At 40.2% G+C, this 25,985-nt stretch overlaps 1 protein-coding gene across 4 annotated transcripts in view; it reads left to right on the top strand.

Annotated features, from left to right (window-relative positions):
• The window catches only part of PRKCA (protein kinase C alpha), a 152,045-nt gene that overhangs the window by 16,830 nt on the left and 109,230 nt on the right, over positions 1-25,985 (top strand). Inside the window, exon 1 of one of the 4 annotated variants that reach the window (XM_074554902.1) lies at positions 20,856-20,898. The exons of the other annotated variants lie outside the window; for them this stretch is intronic. Coding sequence (XP_074411003.1) covers positions 20,871-20,898 — 28 coding nt within the window. The 5' untranslated portion in view covers positions 20,856-20,870. Of the gene's footprint in view, positions 1-20,855; positions 20,899-25,985 lie in introns of those variants that run through there. 4 annotated transcript variants of the gene reach the window in all.

The raw sequence follows: 25,985 nt of genomic DNA, 5'->3' as shown, positions 1-25,985 counted from the left end.
GTGTGTCATCTTTAAGCTTTGGTTGTAATAATTAAAAGGGCAGTGTCAGACATTGGATCATTTGACATTTAACATGGCCAAATGAAAAGGAAATCAGTGATAAAAATCAGTGGGGTTAATCTTAGAAGTGTCAGATTTGCAGAGCAGAGAATGCAGACTGGGCTGGCCAGCAGGTGCCTCAGTGATGCCTTTCCAGAACTCCCAAAACACAGTTTGTCCCAGTTCTGCACTCTTTGTGGGAGTGAAGGATTGCATTCATGCTGAGCTAATAAATGTTCTTAAAAATTTTAAAGCCTGGATCTTGCAATCTGCTTTGTAGAAGGGATCAGTATCACGGTCAGTGGATGTTTATCTATTACATTCTTCTATATGGAACAACTGTTGGGATCTGACCTTAATCTGTAGTTAATAGTGTGGGCTTTAATGCTTATTTTTACTTGCAGTTCAGAGATCCTCTGAATAACTGAAGCCTGATATTATGCAGAGTTCTGCATTAATATTTAGTAAAGCAAGCTGCCCTTGATACAGGAGGTTTAGTAACCTAGAGAGACACGAGATGTGCTGATATGTGCACATATTATCCTCTCACTTTCCAGATGTACTTTTTGAAGTGGAAATTATTTGCTGGAGCTCAGTATTGAAATTTCAGTTTGATAGCACGATAAGATCTCCTGAAGTTTTACACAAATATATTCTGTCACATAAATAGTTGATATAATTTAAATTTTGCTTGTTATGGCTGCGTGTAAGGACAGACAGAGCTATGAGCACCACCTGAAGCATTCACTGCATGCTTGTGAGGAGAAAGTGGCCAATTAAATGGATCATACAAAAAGAATTTCTCATTGCAGATACCTCTTGTAACGATAATTAGGAGGCACAAGTGAGGAGATGCAATCCTTGGTTCCTAGGAAGCTCAGAGAATGGCTTCATGCCCTGTGCTTGTGTCAAGCATGGATACACCCTGTGAAATAATTTATGTATTTTACCATGGCACACATTGCTGACCCTGTAAGGAAAACCCACAGCACCATTCCTCAGCAGAGTTATGCCAGGCTTAATGAGAAGGAGATGATTTATTTTCATCCCCTCCCCTCTTGTTTTAGGGTATAGTTATCAATGGAGCAGAAAATTAAACACTTAAACTTATTCTCCTCAGGTACACCCTTCTCACTTGGTGTGGGACTGTTCCTGCTGTGCTGTGTGTGCACAGAATGCTCAGGTGATGGCTCTGCTGTGTGTTGTGGTAGCAGAAATTCACTCCTGGAGCCAAGTTGTCTGTAGTTCCCAGTGAGTTTTAGGGTGAATGAATCCTTTCATGGAGGTTGTTTTGTTGTATGCAGTTAATTGAATTATGAGGGTTTCTGAAATCAAAGGGCTGGTGGGAACAAGGATGATCTTGCTTGAGAAAATCAAGAGGTATTTTCTGTCGTGTGAGCTGTAAAATTGGTAAGAAAATGTTTGAGTTGCCTTTCAGCTTGTGGGTTTTTTTTTTTCCTCTATTTTTTCGTCTATATTTTGAAAAAATAGAAGCCATAATTGAAGCTCTTGTTGCATGGGCAAATTATTTATCCCCAGGTTGAGCTGAAAACCAGACTGATTTCTTTCTCTGTGGTGCCTCTGTGCCGTTGGGCTTGCATTCTGCCCTGATGGTGAGATGCAGGGTAACAGATGCAATCTGTGAAGCAACCAGCCCCAGCTTTGTGCTAACCAGTCATCAGGAAATATCACTGAATTATGGAGTACAAAACGCTTCTGTTGGAAATAAGTTTCAGTCTTTTGTGAAACAGGACTGGAAAGAACATGTCCGGGCTGGGGAGTGGCTCTGGAGGCCACTGTGCTGCTCAGGGCGTGTGGGCCGTGTCAATGAGCCCTTTCAGAACCCCCTGCACTCGGGTCCCTTGGCTTCTCTCCAGCTGCTCTGGCTGCTGGCTGGGTGAAATCTGGGCTCTGGGGTTTCTCTCATTGAGATCTGTCCCTGGTGGGCAGCACCCTGGCCTTGTGTGACTTCACAGCATCTAAAACTTGCAGGTTTTGTTGCTTTTAATTCCTGATTTAGCCTCGACTTGTCTGTGTGTCTTTGCCTCCTTGTTTTTGCAGGAACACCATCTTAATTTGTGCATTCCTAAGGAAAGCATGAAGCTACAAATCCACTCTTTAACATTTGCCTGGCCCCCAGCTTTGATATTTTATTAATTTGCTTTAATGGCAGAGCCCATGTTGCCATGAGAATGCTTTTGAAGGCTGCTCTCAGGAGCTGATGTCCTGCTGAGTTTTCCAGCTGCCTGTCCTAATTCTGGTGTGTCCCTGACCCAGAGCAGCCAGCCTGCTCCCACCTCACACTCTCAGCCTCCCTTACCTGTTCTTCACACCCCATCATGGCCAATTACTTATTTATTATTTTATTTATTTATAGTCTTGTCAAAGCCTATGTGAAGCAAGGTAATGAGTCCTGGACTAGTTGTTAACATAGGATAAAACCTCACTTTTTCAGCACTCTTAGCCATGAAGCCTTCAAAGATTTCAGACTGAAAATAGAAAAAAAAATAATATCTTTCTGCTCTTGCACATTTTGGACTTTGGTTTTAGGAGAGGTAGAACACTGGTTATTATTTAACATGTGTAGTACCTGCATAATGGTTCTAAAATTAGTCAGTTTTAAGATGGTTTTAAATGTGAATTGCTTTCAAGTTGAGTTGGGATATGAAAACCTCTCTCTATGGATCTTTTTTGTTAAGTTGTGAGATCAGTTTCCACAGAAATTTAATTGAACAATGTAAATGTCAAAGCTTGCTCAGCTTCAAAACAGATGTGTCCAAAATGGTTTCTCTGTTGATGGGAGACTTCAGGCTTTCCCTAGAATAATGCACTAAACCAAGGTGTGATTCAAAATTCTGTGTTTCTAGATTAGTTTTATGAAAAGAGCCAGTTGTGAAGATGCTGGGTGATTTTAGGGTTAAAAAAATTTACATGCTGTCTCTTGAGTAGATACCAAGATCTCTGATAGCACAACTCTTTATTTATAGGTTGCTGATGTGTTTACAAGACAGAAATTTATCAGCAATCCAGATGTTCTAGTTCTGCTAATTAACCTGTGTCTGCACACCCTGGGGCTGTCTCTTCACACTTGGACCTGCAGCTCATAACATGCTTTTGGTGTTCAAACCAAAAATGTGGCTGGCATTCCTAAATGTTGTTTCTAGACAACACTCTGCATTTCTGTCGTTGATTTGAGGCTCTCCAAAACACTAAAAATGGAATTGCTTTGAGTTTTAGTTACACTAATAGTGCCTCTGCCTGTAAAAGGGGGATATTTAGCAGGGCTTGGGTTGCACAGGCTGTGTCAGGATCAAGGAGATGAGTGTGAGATAAATGTGAGACGTGTTTTGTTTTTCATTGCTGTGATACAAAGTCTTGTGCAAAGATGCATTTGTGCTTCGCGAGCTCCCGTCCTGAGGAGTGTGAATATTAAAGGGATGAGTCAGAACAAGAACAGAACCCTGCAATTCTGACCTCTGATGCAGTGAGCTGCCTGTACAGTGTTGCTTGAGCAGTTTCTCCCCTGGTTGCCCTTGCTCTTGATTCTGCACAATAAAAGGCGAGTTTTTGGGCTGGTGGGAATTTGTAGTTTTTCAAGCAGGACATTGTAGAGGAGATCACTACCTAGCAGCAATTTTGTCTTTCACTGAGGAATTATTTTTATAATTTACTACATCTGAAGAATGAATTATGTTTTCTTACTCTTTCGTTTGGTTTTCTGATGGGGAGAGTATTCTTAATCCAAACCTCTTTTGCCTTCTTGAGCACACTCTGTGAGTCAAGGCTTGTTTAAAGGAGAGTAAATGTGTCCTGGGTACCTTTCTCACTGGCTGCTTGCTCCCAGTAATCTGTTCCCAGCATCATCCGTGTGCCTGGCACCAATCCCGTGATGAGTTTCTGTAAGCTGCAATAACCCTGCCCATGCCAGACCCAAGCTTGTCTCTGCTCCAGTGTTGTCATTCCATCTCTCACTTGGCAGGTGTGAATTTAAATCCTGATTGCAGAGTTAAAATATTTTATGTATTTAGGTTGGGAAGTCAGTGAGCTGCTGCTTCTCTTTTAGTTCATTGCAGGATTTAACTTGAGAAATCCCTACGAGCCTGAGATTTTTTGGATATTATTGTGGGTACTGATGGTATCTAGCCTGGCTTTGTCAAATCCCTCTTTGCAGCTGACAGGTTGTGTGGAAAGGCTGAAGTAGTGAGCACATGTTGGGGTTGGAGTGAGATTTGTACTATATTCCAGCAATTCTGAGTCCTCCTCCTAAACCATGGCACTGTTTTTTGGGTCATGGTTAACGTGCTAAAATTTTATCCAGTCATGCTCGCAGAATCTCGTTATCATCGCTGAATTCTGCTTCTGCAGAAGAAATGCTTTAAAAGCTTGTTGCAGATGGTGTTCCATCTTTACAGATAATGAGATTAAAATGTGTGATGAGGCATCTCCAGAACAAGCCCGGGATGGTGTTGGGATCCTGTCACAACCTTTGTGCAAGTGACAAATGATGCAGGGAATCGAGGCCTTGGCGAGTTTGATTCTGGGGGAAACTTGGTACAGCTGTGTCTTAAAAAGCCTGGGAAAACTATTTATAGGAACTAATTTCTGCAGATAGCAACAAATCCAGCGTGCTATCACCATCCTTGGGATGTTTCCTTATTTGAAGCTGATGGAATGAAACGGAGATTTATTAAAAATACAGCATCCAGCAGAGCTCTAAACCCTGAGTTTGGGAAGTATTTTGGCTCCCTGACGTCGCTTCTTTCATCCAGGAACACCCTTTGGCCTCAATTGGAGGCAGATTTTTTTCTGGTTTAGCAGCTCTCAGGCTGGAGGGAGAGCTCATAATTTCCCCTGGAGATGAGCCTGGTGCCAGGCTGCTTCCAAGCAGGGCAGGGAGTTCACCCTGCAGTGCCCAGGCACTGAAACTCGTGCGGCTCCTTCTCCTCCCTGCCAGCCTGCCAAGGAATTGGTGCCAGGCAAGAGGGGACCTGCCCTGAGCTTGCACCATCACCAGAGGGATTCCTGCGAGCAGGGGAGGGGACGGGAGCAGGAGGAGCCTTGGGGAAGGGAGATGCCAGGAGCAGAGAGCTGGGGCCTGCCTGGGCATCCTCGCAGGTGGCAGCCGTGGCTCTGGAGTGTGCCAGCAGCTGGGATTGCACCTCGTGGCCTCAGTGTCCCATTCCAGGAAATATTTGACCACCACATACTAGGAGAGAAATGCATCATCAAGGAGCACACTTATCTCAGCTGTATGAAAGTGCAGAGTCTTCTCTACATACAGAGTTTGAGGAATGCATTGTGGCAGTATTCACCTCACATTTTTCCTGTATTAACTGAAAATCACTTAACTTCCACCTCCACATAAAACTGAATTTCTCTTTTTTCTGGATCAAATTACAACTAAGGGTAAATACAAAAAAACCTCTGACTGAAGTTTTTCTTTTTTAAAAATGCATTATTTGATGGTAAGTGAAATAAGCAGCCAGATGTGGATGCAACACACCTCCCCCTTCCAGTCTACTTCTGACTTTTCTGTAGGTATTTTCAAAATTAAAAAGCAATTAGCCCAGTGAAAGTATAGCTGATTAATTTCATGTAAACGAGGAAGTTTGTGTATCAGTTCTCAGTTTGAAATGCCATATTGGGTAGAGAATGGATTCCTGTAAACTGAACCCTCCACACCATGCTGCTTTGTGTCTGTTTGAAAAACTTCAGTTCTGTATTTCACCATTTCTTTCACTATTGAGATTTTACCTGGCATGAAGCATTTCCTCTAGTCCTTGCTGCATCTGTAGGAAGGTTGTTTTGTGGGTTTTTTTTCAGTTACTTGATTTTTATTAGCAAGAACTGAAGTGAGGTTTGCATTATTTAATTTCATTAAGCCTTGTATGCTGGATTTTCCCTCAAAAATGAAACTAGTAACAGGATCTTTGGCTTCTAGTATTTTGCCTTTTCACTCTCAGTCACTTTAACATAAACAACAAATATTTCAGAAATTTAGTCTGAAACAATTATTTAATTCTTGCAGTATGAAGTGCATTCATTGAATTTTGCACTTAGAAATCATTTTACAATGGAGCTCCATGCACCCTCCATATTTTTCCTTAATTTACTGCCAGATTAATTTTCTTTTATTACACTCAAATCACACTTTGAACCGCAGCAGTCAGCTGGTCTGAACTAAAAATAATCCCTTCCTTGTATACCATGGCATTGCAGCCTTTTATTTACAGATATATTATAAGGGAGGATAAATTCTGTGACGTGTAAGGAAAACTCTGACACTCTCTGTGTACATATTGGGATATGGTTGAATGTGTTAAATGGGGCTTGCTCTGCTACGGGACAGAGAACTTCACTTTTCTGCACTCTTTGGGGTGGTTTGAGCACTGTTACCCCCAGCCCTCAGGTACTTGTCTTTTATTCCTCAAGGACTGGATGAAAATCTGGAAAATGAGTGTTCTCTTCCAGCCTATTTGGTTCCTCATGTGTGCTTGAAGTGTTTTGGAACTGCCTTTGGGGCTGGGCTGGTTTTAGGTTGTCAGGAGAATTCCTCATCCCCCGTGGTTTGAGTGGTGAGACCTGGGATGCGCAAGAAGATGTGGAGCCCAGTGCTGCAGCTGCCCCAGAGGTTAATTATTGCTCTTTAGAAATAATTAACTCAGGGCTGTTGGGGCTGCCAGCCCCATCCTGGCACCAGAGGAGCTGTCCTGGTGTCCTGTGCCATCCTCTGCTTCCTCCTGCTCACAAATTCCACTGGGTCATTGCCAGGGCTTCGTTTCCCCTCATGGAATTGCAATAGAATTTAAACTGATTTCAAACACCTTGTTTCCTTCCTCTTAACGGGGGTGTTGGTTCTTGGAAATCATTAAATGTTTGACTGAACTAAACACTCTTGAGTATTGTTTGAATGCTCCTGCCTGCCTTTCTTCCCTCATGTGAATGTTTTCCTTCCTTTCCTTTTTGTCAGTTATATTGTAAATAAGTTACTCAAATATTGTGAAGTTTTTTTATCCTGAATTTAATAGTGATGGTAACAAAAGCTGTACAGACCCTGAACCCTGCTCTGTCTGACCATATTAGAAAGTTTGGGGGAGGAGGAAGATTTTACCTACCAAGAAACATCTCAAAAGAATCATCTGAAGAAACTGAAATAAAAGCAGTGCTTTCACATTGGTGTGAATGGAGGAAATGGGGTTTTATTTCTGTATTATAACTGTTTGTGGAAGTATTCTAAAGTTTTGTTCCTGCTGTGAATTATTTCCCTGTGTCTTAGTCATTTACATAGGCTCAGGTGAAAGGCAGCTAGATATTAAAAAATAAATATTGTTGAAACTCCCTTTATCCTCAGATTATTTCAGAAATGTTGCATTCTCATTTATTCTCAGTAATAAACCATATTTAGGCAGAATATTCCACAGCTGAAGTTTTTATTCATTACTCAAATTTAGGGAATAAATTGCCTTTACCCCTTGTCTTTAAAATCAAATTGCTTAAATTAAGTGCTGTTATCTCTTACTTTTATTTTTCTGGACTTATTTTTATTTGAATTATGGTGTAATTATAGCATTTAAGACTGAAATATGTGAGAGGATAGAAATAGATGATCTTTATAGTCCCTGAAACCCCAAACCATTCTGTGGTTCTGTGATTTATTGGAAATCTTGATGTAATCCAACTCCAGTCACATTAGAAGGAACTTTTAATATTTTCCCCCAAATATTGTCAGTTCTGATATTCTGAAATATATAAATTTATTTTTTGAGTCTTTGTTTTAATTTTAAATAACAATAAAGCCTCAAAATGTTTATAAGTGAAGCTTCCTTTGTATGTGGTTTTGGTGATGAGCCACTGGGATTTTTTTTGACAGTGGAATACTAAGGCATTGTTTGTATTATGTTATAAATACATTTATGTGTAAATTTATTTTTAATTGTAACTAATTCCCTTCCTCAGTTTAAATGTAGCAGAAGTTTGGGATGAGTGATGCCAAAACCAAACTCTCCTCCTTGAATGGCCCAGGCCAGGGAGGATGAGGTGCAACCCCACAAACCAACCAGCTGTCACATGTATTTTATTTGTATTTTATTTTTAACTTTTTCATTTCCCCACAAAATTAATTAGTCTTTAAACTCCTGCAAAAAAGAAATTTTCTAAAAATAGGCATAGTGCTCATCCCCTTACTGCATTTTGTTGAGTATTAGGTATCTCTCCTGGCTGCTCTGGATGATGCTTATTTTTAGGGCCTCTATTAATATCTTCAAAAATATGATGTAAGAAGACTTGAGACGGTGTTAAATTGGAAAACTTAATTACTGTCTTTGTAGTTTTCACTGTTAAATTTGAGTTGAAATCTAAACCAGTGTTTAATACAGGAAGTTTTAAAGGGAAGAAGCTGAAGTGTGTGACAGCATTTTTGGTATTTCAAAAAGCACGAATTGAAATGAGGGGAAGTTGTTGGTGCTCCCTGGCACTTCACTTGTGTGTATTTTGCATTATTTGGTGATTTCTGTAGGAGTCTGTGTGTCAGAGTTATTTCAGTTGTCAGGTATTGATGAACCAGACATAATAAAAGGAGAGGGTTCAGCCGGGCAGGCCCTGTGTTGCTCTCAGGATAAAGGTTCTGTAACTGTGGTTAGCTCAGCTGTGACTCCTTGACAGGGTTGCAAAGCCCCAAATCTCTTAGATGATCTGCTCTAGATTTTTTTTTTTTACCACATTCTGCCATCCTAAAAAGAAAAAAAAAAAAAGTTAATGGGGAGCTTAGTAACCTCTAATTGTTTTAAACATGAATTCTGAAAGTTTTGCTCTCTCATCAGCAGCAATTTGAGAATGATAAATCACCTTTCTGGTGGCAGCAGCCTCATTTCCATCCTGCAGTTTTCTGCTTTGTTATGGGTGGTGGGACTGCCTGACAGATCCTGCAGGTTCATTTTCACTCCAGGCTGAAGGCAGCTGCTGTATATTTAAAATCCAGCCTGTTACTTCAGCACTGATGAGTTTTATTTTCTGCCCTGCACCTTTTCCTTTTCCACTCCCAGGGCTGCCAGTGACATTTTTATCTCTGAAGTGCTTGGATCTGGTGCCAGCGATGGTGTGTTAATTTGAGGACAAATAAGCATAAACTTGTTGTTAATAAGTTTAGGATGGAAATTGCTGATTTTCTGGCTGCTGGGGAGCAGTTGTCCAGGAATAGCTTTGTGAAGAGATTAGCAGACCAAGAAACCAAGTGATTTCAATATGACCTTCCAAAAAAAAATGGTCATGGTTGCCAGCAGGAGCAAGGGGCTGGATTCAATTACCCTTGGAGGTTCCTTTCAGTCCTCTGGTCCTAATTAAGCAGGATTTTGCTCTATTCAGCTAATAAGTTAATACTGATCTTGTAAGTGCTGATGATATGAGATAGAAAAAAAATAATTGAAAATAAAATCCTATTATTATAATGTATGGAAGCTGCTGTATTTGTGAAAATATAAAAACATGATGATGTGAAGACAAGCATGAGCTCGAAGGTTTTTACCAGATTTTGTATATTTTACCTCCTCAAAGGCTGTCACTGTGTCAAAATCTGTTTTGGAGGGTTTGTTGTTGTTTTTTTTTTTTATTCCTTTTTTATATGATGCATTTCAGTAATCTCCTTGTAATCCCATGATAAACTGCTTAGTTTGATGGAGAATGTTAGATATTATTACTAAAATAGTTGGCCTCTGTGAAATCAGTTTCATTTTCTGTTCTGCTTTCAGAGGATATCCCCTTCCCAGCTGTGCGGCCATCCTTGCATTAACCCAATCAACCTCTTTGTGAGAAAGAAGATGTGTCCTGGATTAAATTCTTCAAATCAGGCCATTGGGAACAATACTGGACAATCTGCATTATTTTAGCTTGTTTACTTCTTTTATGTGTGTTCTGCTTTCTGATAAACATTTCTTTTTTGGTAATTTTGCTTTTTCTTCTGTTGTTGTCTTGCTGCGTAGACTTTTTCTGGGAGGATTATTAAGAGAATTTAACAGTCTTGTAGGCAGGTAAAAGCTGCATATATTTGTCTCTTTCCTGATTGCCTTCAGGTCTTCTAAGCAAGATAAGTACTTCCCTTAATTTGTAGGACAATTTGGGGCATAAATGTGTCATAAGCTTGTTAAAAACGCGTACAGAAGGTGTTGAAAGTCCCTATTTGAAGTAATTTCATATTCATTAGAATACAGCATGCTCCTTAATTCATCTTTGATGTTTTCTTGCTGATTTTTTTCCAGTCCTTTCATTTTCATATGCCAAATAGACCTAAAATGAGCATATCCCCCTAGGTATAAAGAGAGGAGTGCTCTTGTTGCTAAATTATAGATGTGGGGGGAGGGAGAAGAGTGGTTGTTTGAAGATCCTCTTATTTGTGCAAAAAACACAGATAGGATTTAAACACTTTGCTGGAGCTTCCCTCCCAGCCTTATTTTCTTGCTTCAAGGAATAAATATATTTTTTTAAAAGCTCTGTGTTTAGGGAGGTACAAACACTCCCATCCTTTAGATAGTTTGCTGCTTTTAAAATATTCAGATGATGTTTGGAAAAAAAAAAATTCCCTGTATGTTCTGCAGCACTGAAAGGAAGAAAAAAAAGGGAACTACCTGGATACAGACTGCTTTCCTTGGCTCAGATTATAAATTGCACACCTTGTTGGCTTCAGGCAAGGTATTGAATTTTCCTTACCTGCACTACAGCGTCGGCACTAATGGGGGCTTGGGCAGCAATGGCAGCAGAGCTCCAGCATCGCTCCTGAGGGTGCTCAGGTTCTCCTGTGTGGGATGGGTTGGTGCTTACCTTGAGTGCTGCCCTGCACTTCAGCTCCTGAGCGTGGATTTAACCCCAATTTCAGCTCTGAGCCTTGGCTCTCACTGGCTGGGGCACACTGCTTCCAATTTTTAGGTTTATAAGCCTAATGAGTGCAGTCCTAGAGAATCTCAGGCTTTATGTAACCCTGATGTTGGGCTCTGGTTGTGGGGCTCCTGGGAGTGTGCCTGGTGCTTTTTATAAGCAGCTTCTCCCTGTAATGGATAGCGGAGATAAATCTTGTTCCTAGAGCGAGCCTGCTATTGATGGTGACACAAGTGTATGAACTGGAGCTCAACTAAAAATCCATTTTAATTTCAGGCCCCATTAGTGATGCAGAGAGAAATCATTATTTGTTAAACAGAAAATAAGCACTGATACCTCTGTGAACTGTTTCAAACCCAAAAGTGGAATAAAATACAAACGTGTTGATTGATCTTCCTCTTTTTTTCATTATTTCTTTGGCTGTTTGAAAAATGAATTGGAAAAAAAATGAGTAGACTGAGGTGAAAATAAGAAAATTACTGTGACATGTTTCTTTGTTCAAGCTACTTGTGTAGTTACATAATTGTCGTTGTGTTTGGAGCTTGAAATAAGTACTATTCCTCAACTGGTCAGTGTTAAGTGATCTAAAAGAATTGTTAAAAGTTTCTAATGTTCTAGATTTAATATTTGCCTAATTGACAAACTCTGTGTTATTTAAGATCGTGCTGCCTCTTTAAAATCAGCATTATGTTCAACCTCAGTGGAGATCTCTCTTGTCCCATCTGGCATTTCTGGGAAACATTGACCAAATCTTTGGTCTCAGTGTTTTGTTTTGCTTTTAATTACTGCCATACTTGTTTAATTAAAAGAAGTTTAGCATTGGCTTTTCAAGCTATTGAGATAAAATGAAAGCACTTCATCTGGAGTGACTCTTTTTCATTGCTTGGACCAGATCTTCACTAACAGAATCCAAAACAATTGAATCCAAACACTCTTTCGGCCTAGCAGAAGTCCTCAAAATGGGACCATTCCTAATGACAGCAGGACATTTCAGGAAGGCAGTTCCCCATTAAGGTGCTTTGGATCATGTAACTGAGCCCCAGTTTTGCCTCACAATCTCATTTTTATCCCTTGAGAGAAGCTTTCAGAGGACACCATCCTCTCTCTCTCTAAATTCCCTTCTCACTGGCTTCCAGAACATCTGGTTGCTGTTAGGTTTTCTTGGACAGCTCCTCATGCCCTGCTGAATTCTGGTACTGAACTGCAGAAACTGAACACTGCAGGACCCAGCAAATGCATTTGGGGTGTCCCTAACAGAAGGGGACAGAAGTCCCATTCTTACATGGAATTCCTTGAGGGTTTGGGAACACCTGGAATCAATTCCATGCTGTCCTCACTGAGCCTCAGGGAGGCGTTGCAGTGACTGCCAAGAGTGGAAGTACCCAAGGTTTAAACTTCTGCAGCCAATAAATCCAGGGTGACGCAGGGCTTGGCAGCCAAGTCTTTGTGCAGTTTCTCAAGTGAGTTTTATGGCTTAAACCAAGTTAACCTCCTCTGCAAAAACAAATGCACTGCTTCCTGAGCTTGCTGCTTCAAAGGTATTGAATGTGCTATTGCTGCAGTCACTGAAATTTGCCCTAAAAGGTGTATTTTGCTCAGGTTCCTTGGTTGCAGAGTCACAATCGATCATGGTAGCACTGACAATATTCTGATGTATTAATTTCCCCAGATATATTTTTTCCAGCACAATTAAGACCTTTCTTTGAAGACATAAGTATGAAAATCTGCAAACAGCAGGATGCTGTCACGTGTACTTTTTTAATTGCAGGCAGTTTTTGCCTTTTTTTTTTTAAAAAGAAAATAATTGCTGTCTTTTTCATGTAGTTCTGTTGTCAAGAATATGGTCTGTGTCCTTATGGGTACATCAGGCAGTGGTGCTGTCTTATGAATGTTTTTGTAGGTTTTTTTATGCTTGAATTACAGCTATATATTTTTCATCCCCCAATGTCTCTTAAGTGTAAATGTTGTGGTGAAAGTAATGGGAAAGGGACAAAGGCAAACAAGACAATTATGTTGCTTCCAGCTACATCAGGCCATGCCATGCTTGGCTGGAATGTCAATAATACATAAAGTAACATGTAATGACACTTTTTATGTGTGGAAGTTGTCTGGAAATCCATGAGGAGTGAGAATAAATCTTTCTGCTGTTGGTGCTGCAGGATCATTGCCTTGACCTTCTGGTAGTTCTAGCTTAGTCAGTGTTCAAAGAAATCACTTTTGTGAGCTGGCTGAACCAGGGAGATTGTGCTCTGGGGATATTTCTAAGTTTAATTTTGGCAGCTCTTGCAAGTGCTGAGTGTGGGGCTGTTTAGAGCAGCTTATGGGTTTAGAGCAGCTTAAGCCTGTGGCTTATGAGTGACACCCTATCCTGCTTCTCACCAATGGCAGAAATTCAGAAGTCACACCAGAGGCCAATAATGAGGATAAAAGGCAGCATTCCTGTGTTGGCAGGGAGCTGCTGGTGCCCCAAGCCAGACAGGTGCCCTGCCAGTGGTGTCTGACCCTGCTCCTCAGGGCTTTATCAGCTTCTTTCTTAATCCAGATGTTGGTGAAGATAATGCATTCTAAAATCAGCTGCAGCCATCTGAACTCAGCATTTTATCCAGACATTAATTTTTCCTGGCATTTTTAGACATTTGCTGCACTGACACAGGCAGGGCTGATACACACTGCTGAGGGAGATGGTGAATGATCTGAGATTACAACTGAGCTGTATTATTGTGCTCTTGCCATCGTCTCTAATTAACAGATAAGTAAGTAGTACAGGCAGCACTGTCAGCAGAAGCTCAAGATGAAGCTTTTATTCAACTCTTTGCATTATTTGTGAACATCAGTCAACAGCGGAGCTGCAGTGGGCGGTAATGAAAGTAGAACGTGACATTTCTTCCCTTTCCCCATCTAATAATCTGACCTTTTGCATCACTCTGCTTTAAAGCAGCTGAGTATTGTGAGAGTAAACTGTTTTTCCCCACCCCCACCTTTCACTTTTCCACGTGAAATGGAACAGAAACTCAGGTTAAGTGGAGGTGGAAGGGACCTCTAAGGTTGTTTGCTCAACCTCTGCCCTGGATCAGCTTTGAAATTTTGTTGGTTTGCTCAAGGTTCTGTCTGCTTGGAGCTGGGATATCCCCAAGGGCACAGCATCCTTGTTCTGGTGTTTTTTCATGATATCTTATTGTAATTTCCCTTCCTGCATCCTGCGAGCCTCAGGCTGAGTCCCTTGGCTGCCAGACACTGGCCCAGTCTAATCCTGCTGCTTCCCTCCCAGTAAAACCAGTGTGGCCCTGAGGGTTACTGGTGCTCCCGTGGGCTGAGCTGGACCTGGAGTTGATGTAGGGCCTGGAATTAATTGATGCTGGATCTGGGATTGATGCTGGCTCTGGGATTGATGCTGGCTCTGGGATTGATGCTGGCTCTGGGATTGATGCTGGCTCTGGGATTGATGCTGGGTCTGGGATTGATGCTGGGCCTGGGATTGATGCTGGGCCTGGGATTGATGCTGGATCTGGAATTGATGCTGGGTCTGGGATTGATGCTGGATCTGGAATTGATGCTGGGTCTGGGATTGATGCTGGATCTGGAATTGATGCTGGGTCTGGGATTGATGCTGGATCTGGAATTGATGCTGGATCTGGGATTGATGCTGGATCTGGAGTTGATGCTGGATCTGGAATTGATGCTGGATCTGGGATTGATGCTGGATCTGGGATTGATGCTGGATCTGGGATTGATGCTGGATCTGGGATTGATGCTGGATCTGGAATTGATGCTGGATCTGGGATTGATGCTGGATCTGGGATTGATGCTGGATCTGGAATTGATGCTGGGCCTGTTTTGTTCATTGGAAGTTGAGATCCCAGGGCTGTGCTGGTGTCCTGGGAGGGTGGGGAAGCACAGGCCAGTCCTGAGGAAATAGGATGTTGTGAGGGTGCCTGATTGGAATCTTTATTGCCTCTCCACACCCGGATATATGGCCAAGCAAGCAGCCAATATTACTTCCTGTATGATGTGCCTGGGGAACAAAAAACCACTCCAGAAATATCTATTACTCCTACCCGTGTTTACTTATCTGTATAAACAAATATTATCTATATCAATATATCTATCTATCGAAACAAATTTTTGCATTCCTCATGACCTTTCTGAATTCTTTTTACCTGGTGGTTTCATTATTTTTTTTATTATAAAAGAATTATTTTGATTTTTTTTTTTTTGCTATGCTAAAGGAGGAATTTTTTTTTCTGTAGCTCTCTGTGACTTTCTAATGGCAGAAATCAAGAATAGTAATTTTTATTAAAGAGAGTTGTAATTTGCTTCTAAACTTAGGTGGCTTCTACTGTGTCTTGTATGAGCTGTGAGTTTCCTTGAATCCAAACACTTTTTTGGCCTAGCAGAAGTCCTTAAAATGGGACCAGTCTTTATGACAGCAGAACATTTCATAACCCAAGCAGGGATACGAAACAATTTTCTGGGTTACATGTCCTGTGTGTTCCCCACCACCACCACAATTCCTGCTTGTGTTCCATTATTCATCTCAAGGAAAATTCAGAGTTTGGGGGGTTTTTGGTGTTGGCCCAGCAGTTTGTTGAGAAGAACATGATATCTTTTGGCCACTTGTTTCCTGTTGAAATGAAGCAGTGGGGTCTAGCTAGAAATGTATTTTCCATACGAAAGAAAGAATTTTTTAGGAGGTAAAATAAGCAAACTGTTAAAAAATGATGGAACTGTTACAAAGGTGTCAGATTTCTGGTTTATCGTGAGAATTTCGTTGTCTGCAAATTTTAAGCAAAAGATTTACTAAATCTGTGGCCTCTCTTTATTGGACCTGTGAAAGAAGAGTGTTGGCAGGGTCTCCTTTTGCCTTAGCTGGCATCGTTTTCTGTGAAGTTAAACAGAAAATGCCCTGGGAGATGTGCTGAGCCAGGCTGGAGCTTCAGGCTGCTGTTTGATTAAAAACACCCCCAGGCTGCTCTGCCAGCCACACCTGCATCTCTGGAAGCTGCTCCCCTGTGCTCTGAAGCATCCCCTTGGAGCTGCTCACTCCACACTGAATTTCAGAGTGCCAGTGTTGGATCCAGCATCAGGATTCTCTCCTGCAGTGCACGAGGTGGGGAAGACAAAGCAGCTCTCAGTGCCTGGAACTCAGATGAGTCACGGCTCAGTATGTGGGTTCGAAAGGCTTGGTGGAGATGCTGTCTCTGGTGGATGCATTAAAAATACAGGTTTATGATTAAAAGTTTATTCAGTCATCTCCAAGAAATGGCAGGATTTTCAGATGCGATTAGAGCACAAGCTCATATTCCTTTGTTCGTGTTTGTTTCTTGGAAATGGATCAAGATTTAGATAAATTCACTTCTCTCCCTTCTCTGCTGCATTTTTTCTGAAGAGTTTCATTTCTTCCATTCACCTCAGACCTCACAGTACACAGTGTCAGCTGGGATTTTTGATGCCCTGAATAATCAATACAAACTGCATTTGCTAAATTATTTCTTTAATGAAATTAGATGCACATTCTTTCCATCTCTTCAACACAAGCTTGGAGCATTGAAGCTGAAATTGTAGGAACTGCAAGTAATGAAACTGTTGTTCACACTTTCCAGGTAGGAGGTACTTAAAACCATTTTTTCCCTTTTCCCTTGATGGTTAAAAATCTATGGTTAAAAATTTAATTTTTTTAGCTAAAGAGTAGCAAAATCTTTCCTTAAGAGAAAGAAATTATTCTGTTTGGTCTGCCCCAGTCTTTAAGCTTGTTTGATAAGGAATGTTGCCCAAATTTCCCTTAAATATTAAGGTGACTTCAAATTAAGATGGCAAGGAATGGAGCAGCCATTATTTTTGTCTTTCAAAGCCCTGGAAGGGGCTGCCCAGGGAGGTGCTGGAGTCCCTGCAGGTGTCCAGGGAAGGTCTGGATGTGGCTCTCAGTGCCCTGGGCTGGGATCAGGCACAGGTTGGGCTCTGTGGTCTTGGAGGGCTTTTCCAACCTCAGAGATTCTCTGATCCTGGTGTACAGAGATGTGGTTTTGCCCATTCGTGTCTGCTTTTATCCTTTAAAAATATCTTAGTGTAGCAGCAATTCTTTGCCTGCTTTCATTCAACAGGAATAATTCCATTTTGTGTCCAGTACGAGTTTGTATAAGGAAGCTTTGGCTTTTTCAGTATGACAAGAATGTAATTATCAATGGTTATTAATTTATTAATATTAATATTTCATTGAATGAATATTAATATTTAATTGAATTTCATAATTAAACTAGCAGTAGTGTCTTAGCTATCCTGTGATCAATCTGCCAACACTTAAACTTTCCCTTGCTGGATTTTTCTTTTAGTACAACTAACTAACTTTAGGATTAAATTGATAGTAAAAAAATTGTTCTCGACTTTGCACACATGTGTGTGTCTTCCTAGTTCCACCCTGTCCATTTCTTTTCATATCTAAGCAACTCTGGGTGTAAAGTTGGTGGTTTTTTTATTGTAAGAACACAGAATGCTGTGGCTTCTCTATTCTGCAGAGATGACTTTTCAGTCCACCATCAGATTAGAAGCTTCTTTTGGTTTCATTTTTGAAAATATAAAGTAGAGAAAAAAAAATGTTCTGAAGAGGCAGAGTAGATTGTGTGGTGGGTTAACTTAGAGAAATAATGACCACTGGAGATGTAGTTGAAGTTAGTATTGGAATTAGATGTACTAGAGGATAATATTGCCTGGCACCAAACCTGCCAGTAGAATGTTGGCAAACTTCTCTGCCTGTTTGTCTCATCATGTTTTAGCTGCACATTGACTGTGACCAAACTGCACTGTATAAATCCCCAAAAGGTTCTTCATCATGGAGTACAAATCCTCCTCAATACTAAAGATATGCATATTCAGAAATTGTATCTTCTTGGTTCTTGTTATATTGAGCTAAAAGCCTTGGCAGAACCATTTCTAGAAAGTTCCTATTACTGGGTTTGGGATATGGACTTGCTGCTCACTTACAGCTCTCTTTAATGACAAACACTACTTGGAAATGGCTTAATTGGATTGTCTGCTTAATAGCATCAGGATTGTTGTGCGGGTTTAGCTGAGCTCTAATGGCCCTTGCTGGTTAAGAGATCAGTAAAGCACAGAATGCAAAGAGAAACTTCAGATTTGAGAGAAGAATCTTTGCTCCTCAGAGAGCTGCTGCCCCTGAAAGAGAAGGAGGAGGCTGCAGAGGAAAATGCTGAATAGATTTCCTGAATATATTTCAGTTTAGTGGGAATGTTTTATTGCTGCTTCATAACTGCTTCAACAGCTGCAGTTTCAGTTTCTGGTCAGCCCTGAGGTTGGCACAGACAGAGAAGACTTTTGGGTTCTATTCAGAGTCTTGGTCCTACAACTTTAAAAGGGAAACTTTCAGACAACCACAAACCCCTGGGAAGTGGGAGAATAAACTTCTGGGTGCTTTTTGACACTTGCAGTGAGTAATTTCTGAAAATACAAGTTTTGCCAAAGCCCTCGTGTCTGGAGAGAAGAATCCAAAGGAATAAATAGCCTAGTGTCCTAGTGGAGAGAAGGGTTAAATGAATTTACAGCCCATGGTTTGTGGACATTCTTTATTGAGCAGAATATGGGTGGAGTTTGTGTGGGCAGTTGTGTTGTTTAATATTCCTTCTGGCTCTCTGGGAGGTTTTGCAAATTGTTTGAGATGTCTGGTTCCCCATTAGCTCAGTACCCAGTGAATGCTTCATTGGTCCTGCTCTTTAATATGATTACAGGAGACTACTTAGGCTGATAAAAACTCCTTTGTTACAAGTATATAATACATATTTAACAGAATTCCAAGAAGCAGATGGCTAATTAGATAGCTTGGTGATGCTAAGATGATCATATGTTCTAGCTCTAAATAAAAATTTAACAAAGCTTCATTTGAATATTTTAAACAGACTTACATAATGTTTTCTAGTTAGTATTAAGGTGAATGATGTTGGGATTGTCCACACTGATGTGAAGAGACATCAGAGTTCTGTTCCCTGCTGGATTGGAGTTATCTGGTGCTTGACTGGGATTCTCTTTGAAGAGAATTGCATTTAGTTTGTATTGCTTCTCTATTGAAGCAATGCAAACTAAATGGGGGGTTGTGGCTGTCATTACACTCTGCACATTTTCTCATAACTCTATCCAAAGTGAAATTACATAGATAATAAATATACATAAAAAACTTCATTACTTTTAATAACATTTCTACACTGATGATGAAATTCTGAGGCATTACATCATTGGAATAACTTCTTTTTGTGTGGTGTCTTTCCGACTGCATGTCAAGTTGTTTTCACAGTTAAATTCAGGAAAATACTACAGGAAAGTTATGAATAAAAACATTTAGAAAATTACAAGGGAGGGAGGAGAAAGGGATTACAAAACTCCTTGAAATTCTTATTTGAAAATAAATTGAATGAGTGAAGTTCACTATGGAAATTTAGGGAAGACAGATATTTCCCAGCAGTGAGTGTGTTGTGGAAAAAATGAAGATAAAGTCATAGAAGAGATGTATGTAAAAGGGGAGAAAGAAAATCCACTTAGATAAGTAGGGAAAAGGAACTTTTAAAGTAATGACAGGCAGCTTTGTAATTGGATCTGGGAATGGAGAAGTCACTCAATTGCTCATAAGCAGCTTCTGAAGAATTTATTTCCTGAGACTGATCACATTATATGGTGCCATACCTGACTGTTTGCATTAAATCCCATTCTGTTACAAAGGTGAACTGAGAACAGTTCCTGCACAGTGCCATGGACCACAAGAGTAGTTTTTTATGGAGGCCAGAACTTGAGATAAGTTTTCTCATATATTTGGTGTGGAGAAATCAGCACAAGTTCTCCTCCCTTTCCCCTTCCTCCTTTTCGTGATCGTGCCTTTGCAGTCCCAGGCTCGATAAGCAACATGAAGGACTTGACTTGCATTGTTTCTAGTCTGTGCAGAGGCAAAAAGTATAAAATTCTTGATAATATCTCTGTGGTTTTGAGGCTTTTGCAAGACATAATAAAATTTGATCTCCTAGAATGACCCCCGAACAAATCCAGGTTACTGTTTCCTTGCAATCCAGCTGCTTGTCTGTGTCTCCACAGAAGATTTTCCAAGTTCCACCCTCAAGGGAGGTGAACACTGTTGGCAGACACATTCATGCTGTATTCACATTTTGGATTTCATTTAAAATAGTTTGTCTAGGCAGAGTCAGCAGTGTTATTTGCAATAACCTTGCTGTGTGGAGCCAGCTGCCATCCCGTACAGTGGGCACGGCTTGGCTCCTCTGAACCCCACCAGAGCAGAGGGAGATGGATTTGCCTCTCTCCTTTAATTGATTTCCTCCATCCCTCTCCAACAAGCTGTCAGATTGGAATGTTTGCCCCAGTTTTCTTTGTCATGTGTAGAGGTAGTGGGCTGGCTGTTCAAAGCTGGCAGCAATCAGCAGATATTGTGCCAATAAGGAGAATTCAGATGCCTCAGATGCTTTATAATATTGGGGGAAGCAGTGGGATTTAGGATTCATGCTCTGAATTGCATTTATAGTGCTGTCACCACCCAAGTGCTTGGACACTGAAGAGTTGTTTTCCCATATGGAACTTCACTGTATTATTCTCTGTAAATGCTAAGCCAGTGGTTCTGTAGCTCTTCCTAATTCAGTTGTAGTTCTGTAATTCATTGAATTTGGTTTTAGCTATCATGTCATGATTGAAGAAAAAATCCCCTCACCATTTAAAAGACTCCTGTATCCCAATTTTACATGAGCTCAGCACTGATATTTTTGCACAAAAGAACAGATTGGAGTTAGAGGAATAACGTGAGTCCACACAAAACAGACAGGATTGGCTCAGCACTGATTCCTGTTTGCTCCTGCTACCTTGGAAACAAAGGATGGCATGACAACAAAAGCAATGCAGAAAGAAAAGGTTAAACCTCCAAAACATTTGAAATGTATTCTTATGGGGAAACTCTTCCTTAGTGTTTCAGGATGGATTTTCAAGTTTTAGTGTACGTAGGTAAGAATTGTCTGTTTCTCTCAACCTCATCTTAGGCTGAAATAAAGACTTCAAAGTAAAAATATGGAGCTGATTTTAATGTATTGATACTTGGAGCATTAAATTTTGGGAACAAAAGAAAAAAGGTCTAAGGTCTTTCTGCAGCTAAAATATATTTTAGTCTGTGCCATTCAAGGTGGGTTTTTTTATTTTTTTGTCAAAAACTTCCTAAAACCAACTTTGTCTTGTGTGGGTGGAATTAAAGGCAGGGGCCATAAAGATTTGGGGTTGCAGTCCAGCAGTGTTCTTGGCTAAATTGCTGCATTTTTTCCTCAGCCCTGCAGCGCTCTGAGGTCAGCATGGCACAGCAGTGAGGATCACTCAGCTCATGCTGCGCCTGGGGAGAGGCTCTGGAAATTCTGTTTGTCCTTCTGTGTCCTGAGGGGCCTCCTCACTGAGGCTGGGGACAGTAACCCCCATACACTGGACCTGAGCCCACCATTAATGTTCTTTGAAGTATTTGTTTGGTTTTTTTTTAATTACTATTTTCCTTTTTTTTACTTGTACTACTCCCTGTTTTATTGTTGATATCTCTGTTATGCAATTGTCTGCTTTGATTTCCCAAATAACTCAGTTTATCCAGGTTAATGATACTAAAGACAAATATCAAAATATGTCAAAAAATCAAATGCTTGAGCTAAGATTCAGAATGGGTTCTCTGTAGAAGGGAGCAGCATTAGAGCTTTCAAGAAAAATGGAATTTTAAGCATTTCTTTTTATAAATAGTTGACTTACATAGGTGTAAACTCCCTGATTCATTAACACCATGCTTTGCTGTTGGGTTAGGTCGTTCAAAGGCTGTGCCAAGAGAGGAAAGAAAGGAGGTATTTATGTTTTGAATAAACAGTTCTGGTGTACTTTGAAGGTCTCTTTATTCATGCTGAGGCAGCAGCGAGGTGAACAAACAGTGTTTGCTTCCCTTTTCAGTTCATGCTCCAGAAGGGCTTTTCCCATTTGGTTGGACTCTTTCAGTGCAGTCACCCAGCAACTTCCAAAGGCCTTTGATTCAGACATTAATGAAAAATGCAAAACCAGACAGAAAACAAAGGTCCTTAGAAAACCTAAACTGGAAACCTGTGAGTCCTGAAGTACTGCTGCAACTCAGTAGCAAGCCATTAGAACGGTGCTTTAATTCTTAAATACAAATTTCCAATAAGGGCCAAAAATTTTAAGGTTTTTTTTAAAGCTGTTTGCAGGTTACCATGCTACCAAACACAGTTTGGGAACTGTACATGTTACAATTTTACAACTCTTTACATGGCCACAGTTTTTACAAGTTGGGATCGTGTGTAAAATTACCCAATACAGGTTATTTTTAACCAAAATACAGATTAAAACTTCCCAAACTGAAGGTTTCCTGCAGGAAACCCTTGCACTGCTTTGATTCCAATTTTTACAACTACATCTTCGTACACCAAGCTTTTCTGCAACTGTCAAGGAAATTTTCTTTTTGTTGTCACACAAGAATGAGGTACTATAATTCAAAAGATAAAATGTATTACAAGCAAATTTTAGCAGACCTCAACCTGTATTTAGAAGGTGAGAGGAAAGAAAGGGGAAAGGCTGACAAAAGTTAAACAGAAAATGTAGGAACTGTGATGGTACAAAGGGTCTGTCATGGAAATGGCACAAGCTGATTCCACTCATAGTTAATTTTAAAATGTAGACGTGATCCTCACCAGATTGGTTTTGTCTCTAATTATTAAAACCACAGTAAATGTCTCTGTTCTGTCCATTTGTCCATATTTACAAACACTTGAATGATCCTTCTCTAAAGTATTATAATATGGATGATAGAAAAGGACATCTATTACCTTTTAGCTATAAATGCAAAACTCCGAATTGCTGAAGAAAACGAGGCAAAATTTTCTTTAACTCCTGCAGTTTTTCATCATTTCTAATCTCAGGGGCTCCCAGTGCAAGAAGCTTCTGTTTGTCCTCCCTGGCTGTACCTGTCACAGCAAGTTGGCATTTTGCAGGGAGCTCCTAATGGAAATGGCATTCTGCTGGAATCTGTCTGCTCCACGCTGCAGCAGCTTCCAGGGCTCCAAGTCCCTTGCCTCAAATGCTTTTTTAAAATTAAACCCACATGCACTGGGCTGATGTTGAGCTGTTTGGGGTTTTTCCCTTGCTGGCTTTGGGGGGATGATGGTGGTGGTTTCATTCTCTGACCCAGCCAAATTCACCTTGTGAACGTCCTCTGCAAAGGGATGGCTTTGTGGTCAGAACTGGGAAAACGTTTGGAATGTCTCAGAGAAAGTTGTGATAATTCTGCTCCCTCAGATCACTGAGGTGTTCCATATATTTGTGAAAAGGGAGAAAGCTCAGGAGTCCTTTCAGCTTGTTCTCCTGATACTGAGCTACACCATAAATATCCTTTAGTTATTTGGATCTCTTTGTAGGATCCTCTTTTCTTACTCAGCTATTGAAGCATTCAAACTTCACATATTTCTGATGCAACTTCTTTAGAATGATGTTTAGAACAAGTTTTTTAGTGGAAAATTGCTGAAAAAAATGTTCATTTCAATCTGTACTGAAAATTAGTTATAAAAGGAACTATATGAGTCATTCATACAGCCATATTTTACAGAAAACTTCTTTTTTTAATAATTTTTGGCATGCATTTCTTCACAATGCTTCCCATTATAATTGTTCTGTTAAAATGCTATTTTATTAGGCCTAAATAAGGAATTCTTTGACAACATTTTTACTATGTAACACCTAGAATTTTAAGGAGTAATTTGCTCCTTAAAAACTTCCTCCTGCCTGAGGTGGAGCTGAGGTGGGGGGAGAATCCTGCGTCAGACAGGACAGAGCTGTCAGCAGAAGTCATCTCTGAAATGAATTCACTGACAAGATTGAGGCTGGCAGGAAGGCTCCTTGTGTTTTGGTTACAGACTTTGTTTATGTTCTTGCTGGATCATTTTTAATGCTGATTTATTACAGGAGAAAATGACGTTCGGAGTTCATGTTAATAATTCGGAAATTCAGCTTAGTAAGCGAGAAAATTCCCCACAAATAGAAATATAGAACCTCCTCTAGTCTAAATGTTCTGTAGATCCTGATAGAAAATGTCCTGTGATCAGCCACACCAAGGAGAGATTTGCTGCCTGAATGCATCCATTTTAGAGAATATGGTTAAGTGGAAAAATGTATACATTTTTGAGAACATGGTAAGGGAAAAATTACAGACACGAAGAGGCAAAGGATGGTAGTTGTCATATTTTTCCAGGAAATGACTTCAGCTGGTGTGAAAGAGTATCATTCATGATGGGACTGGGCTGAAGGGAAATAGACATCTCTAAATTCTGCAGTCAAATTCTTTTTCAGGCTGTCGAAGGCCATGAATGAAACATTCATACTTTGAATGAACATGTTGTCCCTGAAGACAGTCATGTTTTGAGCAGAATAAAAATAGTAGTTGAAAGAATGGAAAAGAGTATTAAGTGTGTTAAGCAAAGGAACAAAAATTTCATGTTAGAGAGCATAGCTGATTTCAAGTTTTTATTGTAATACAGCTTTGGGATGGTTTTTGTTGCATTTTCTGTGTGCATATATGTCCTGCAACACACATAAAGTCCTAACGATGAATAAAAAAGAATATTTTGGCAGCTAAGTCCCATTGCTCCCACAGAAAAAGCACTGAGGGAGGAGAATTCCTGCCTTTTAACTGGGGTGAGCTGTTATTCCATCCTCGTGGCCATGGGCACTTCTCCCCTGCTTTGCCCAGATAAAGCAACAGCAAAGTCTTCGTGCTTTCCTTCAGTTTGGAGACCTAGGAGACTTTTAAAAGTAGTTTTCAATTACTGTTTCTGTTGGGCATTACACAGAGAAGGGATTGGAATAAGAGGTTGACATTGTGACCTGCTGATTGCTTTTTGTGTAAAAGCTCAAACTGGAAATTCCACAGGGGTAGGAGTGCTCAGTAAGTGACCCACGATACACAGTGTGCTCTGGACCTCTGTTATCTTGGTGATACAAATGATGTATTAATAGTTCAGATGATTAAAACAAAATTACATTAGCAGGAAGTAATCAGTGAAATGCATCCTTGCTTAAATCTGCTAAATATACTAATACTTTTTTGGCTTTTAGTGCTGACTGCTGCAGCAGTGTAAATTTGATGCAGCATGCATCCAAAAGCCTCTTAGGCTTTTTTAATCTTAAAACCATGAAATGATGCAACTGCCCAATGTGTTGCTTCATTTGAGGAGCAGGCTCCTTGCTATAAATGAAGGCCTATCACATGAACACAGATTTCCACTTGGAAATTCAAATTTGTTACCAGTTAATCCCAAAATTGCATTGCTAATGTTGGTAGTGGCAGTCTGCTCTTGGGGTTTGCACAGCCATACAAAGAGAAAATACAGGAATTCTCTTCTTGAAAAATAATAGTAGCAGAAATTACGCCAAAACATCTGGCTCCATTTTCTTTTCATCTTGGAATTTTTATGTAGAGAATGGTCAGACAGTACTGGTTTTTGAATCTGTAAATTTAGAGGCAGTTTGTAAATTTATACACCTCTGAAAATTACTAGATTTCCTCTAGTTGCAGTTGTTAAATATTGATAGAAAGGTACGTGGAAGTTAAAATTATTTAGTTCATGCTAACTCAGTATATTGTATAAAAGAGTGTAAGTTTCACAGGTAAAAGCCCCAAAAATTGACGTTGTGAAACATTTAGATGGGCAGAGGCTTCCTGTGAGTCCTGTTAAGCCTGTGGTAAGTGCTGCACATAACTCAACCCCAGAGAACACAGAGTATCACCAATTTTCATTAAATTCAGTTAGAAAACTTCATGGCAAAGCTTGCAACCAGGAGAAGTTAGAGTATATTTTCCCCATCAGATAGAAAAGAGGCAATTAAGACATCATCTGGGTCAATGAATGAGTCTAGACACACTAATAGCCACCGGGGAATTTGCATCTATTCTTTCAGCGTGCATAATATGGCCAGAAATGAGTCCAAAAAGGGAAGGAATGAGCTGAAAGGGCTGAAAGTCAGTGTGCTCTATTTATAGGGGACTTTGGTCTGCCTGTCCTCACCCA

Source organism: Zonotrichia albicollis, chromosome 19 (assembly GCF_047830755.1).
Source record: "Zonotrichia albicollis isolate bZonAlb1 chromosome 19, bZonAlb1.hap1, whole genome shotgun sequence".
NCBI lineage: Eukaryota > Metazoa > Chordata > Aves > Passeriformes > Passerellidae > Zonotrichia > Zonotrichia albicollis.
This window is presented reverse-complemented; position numbering and strand designations above follow the sequence as displayed.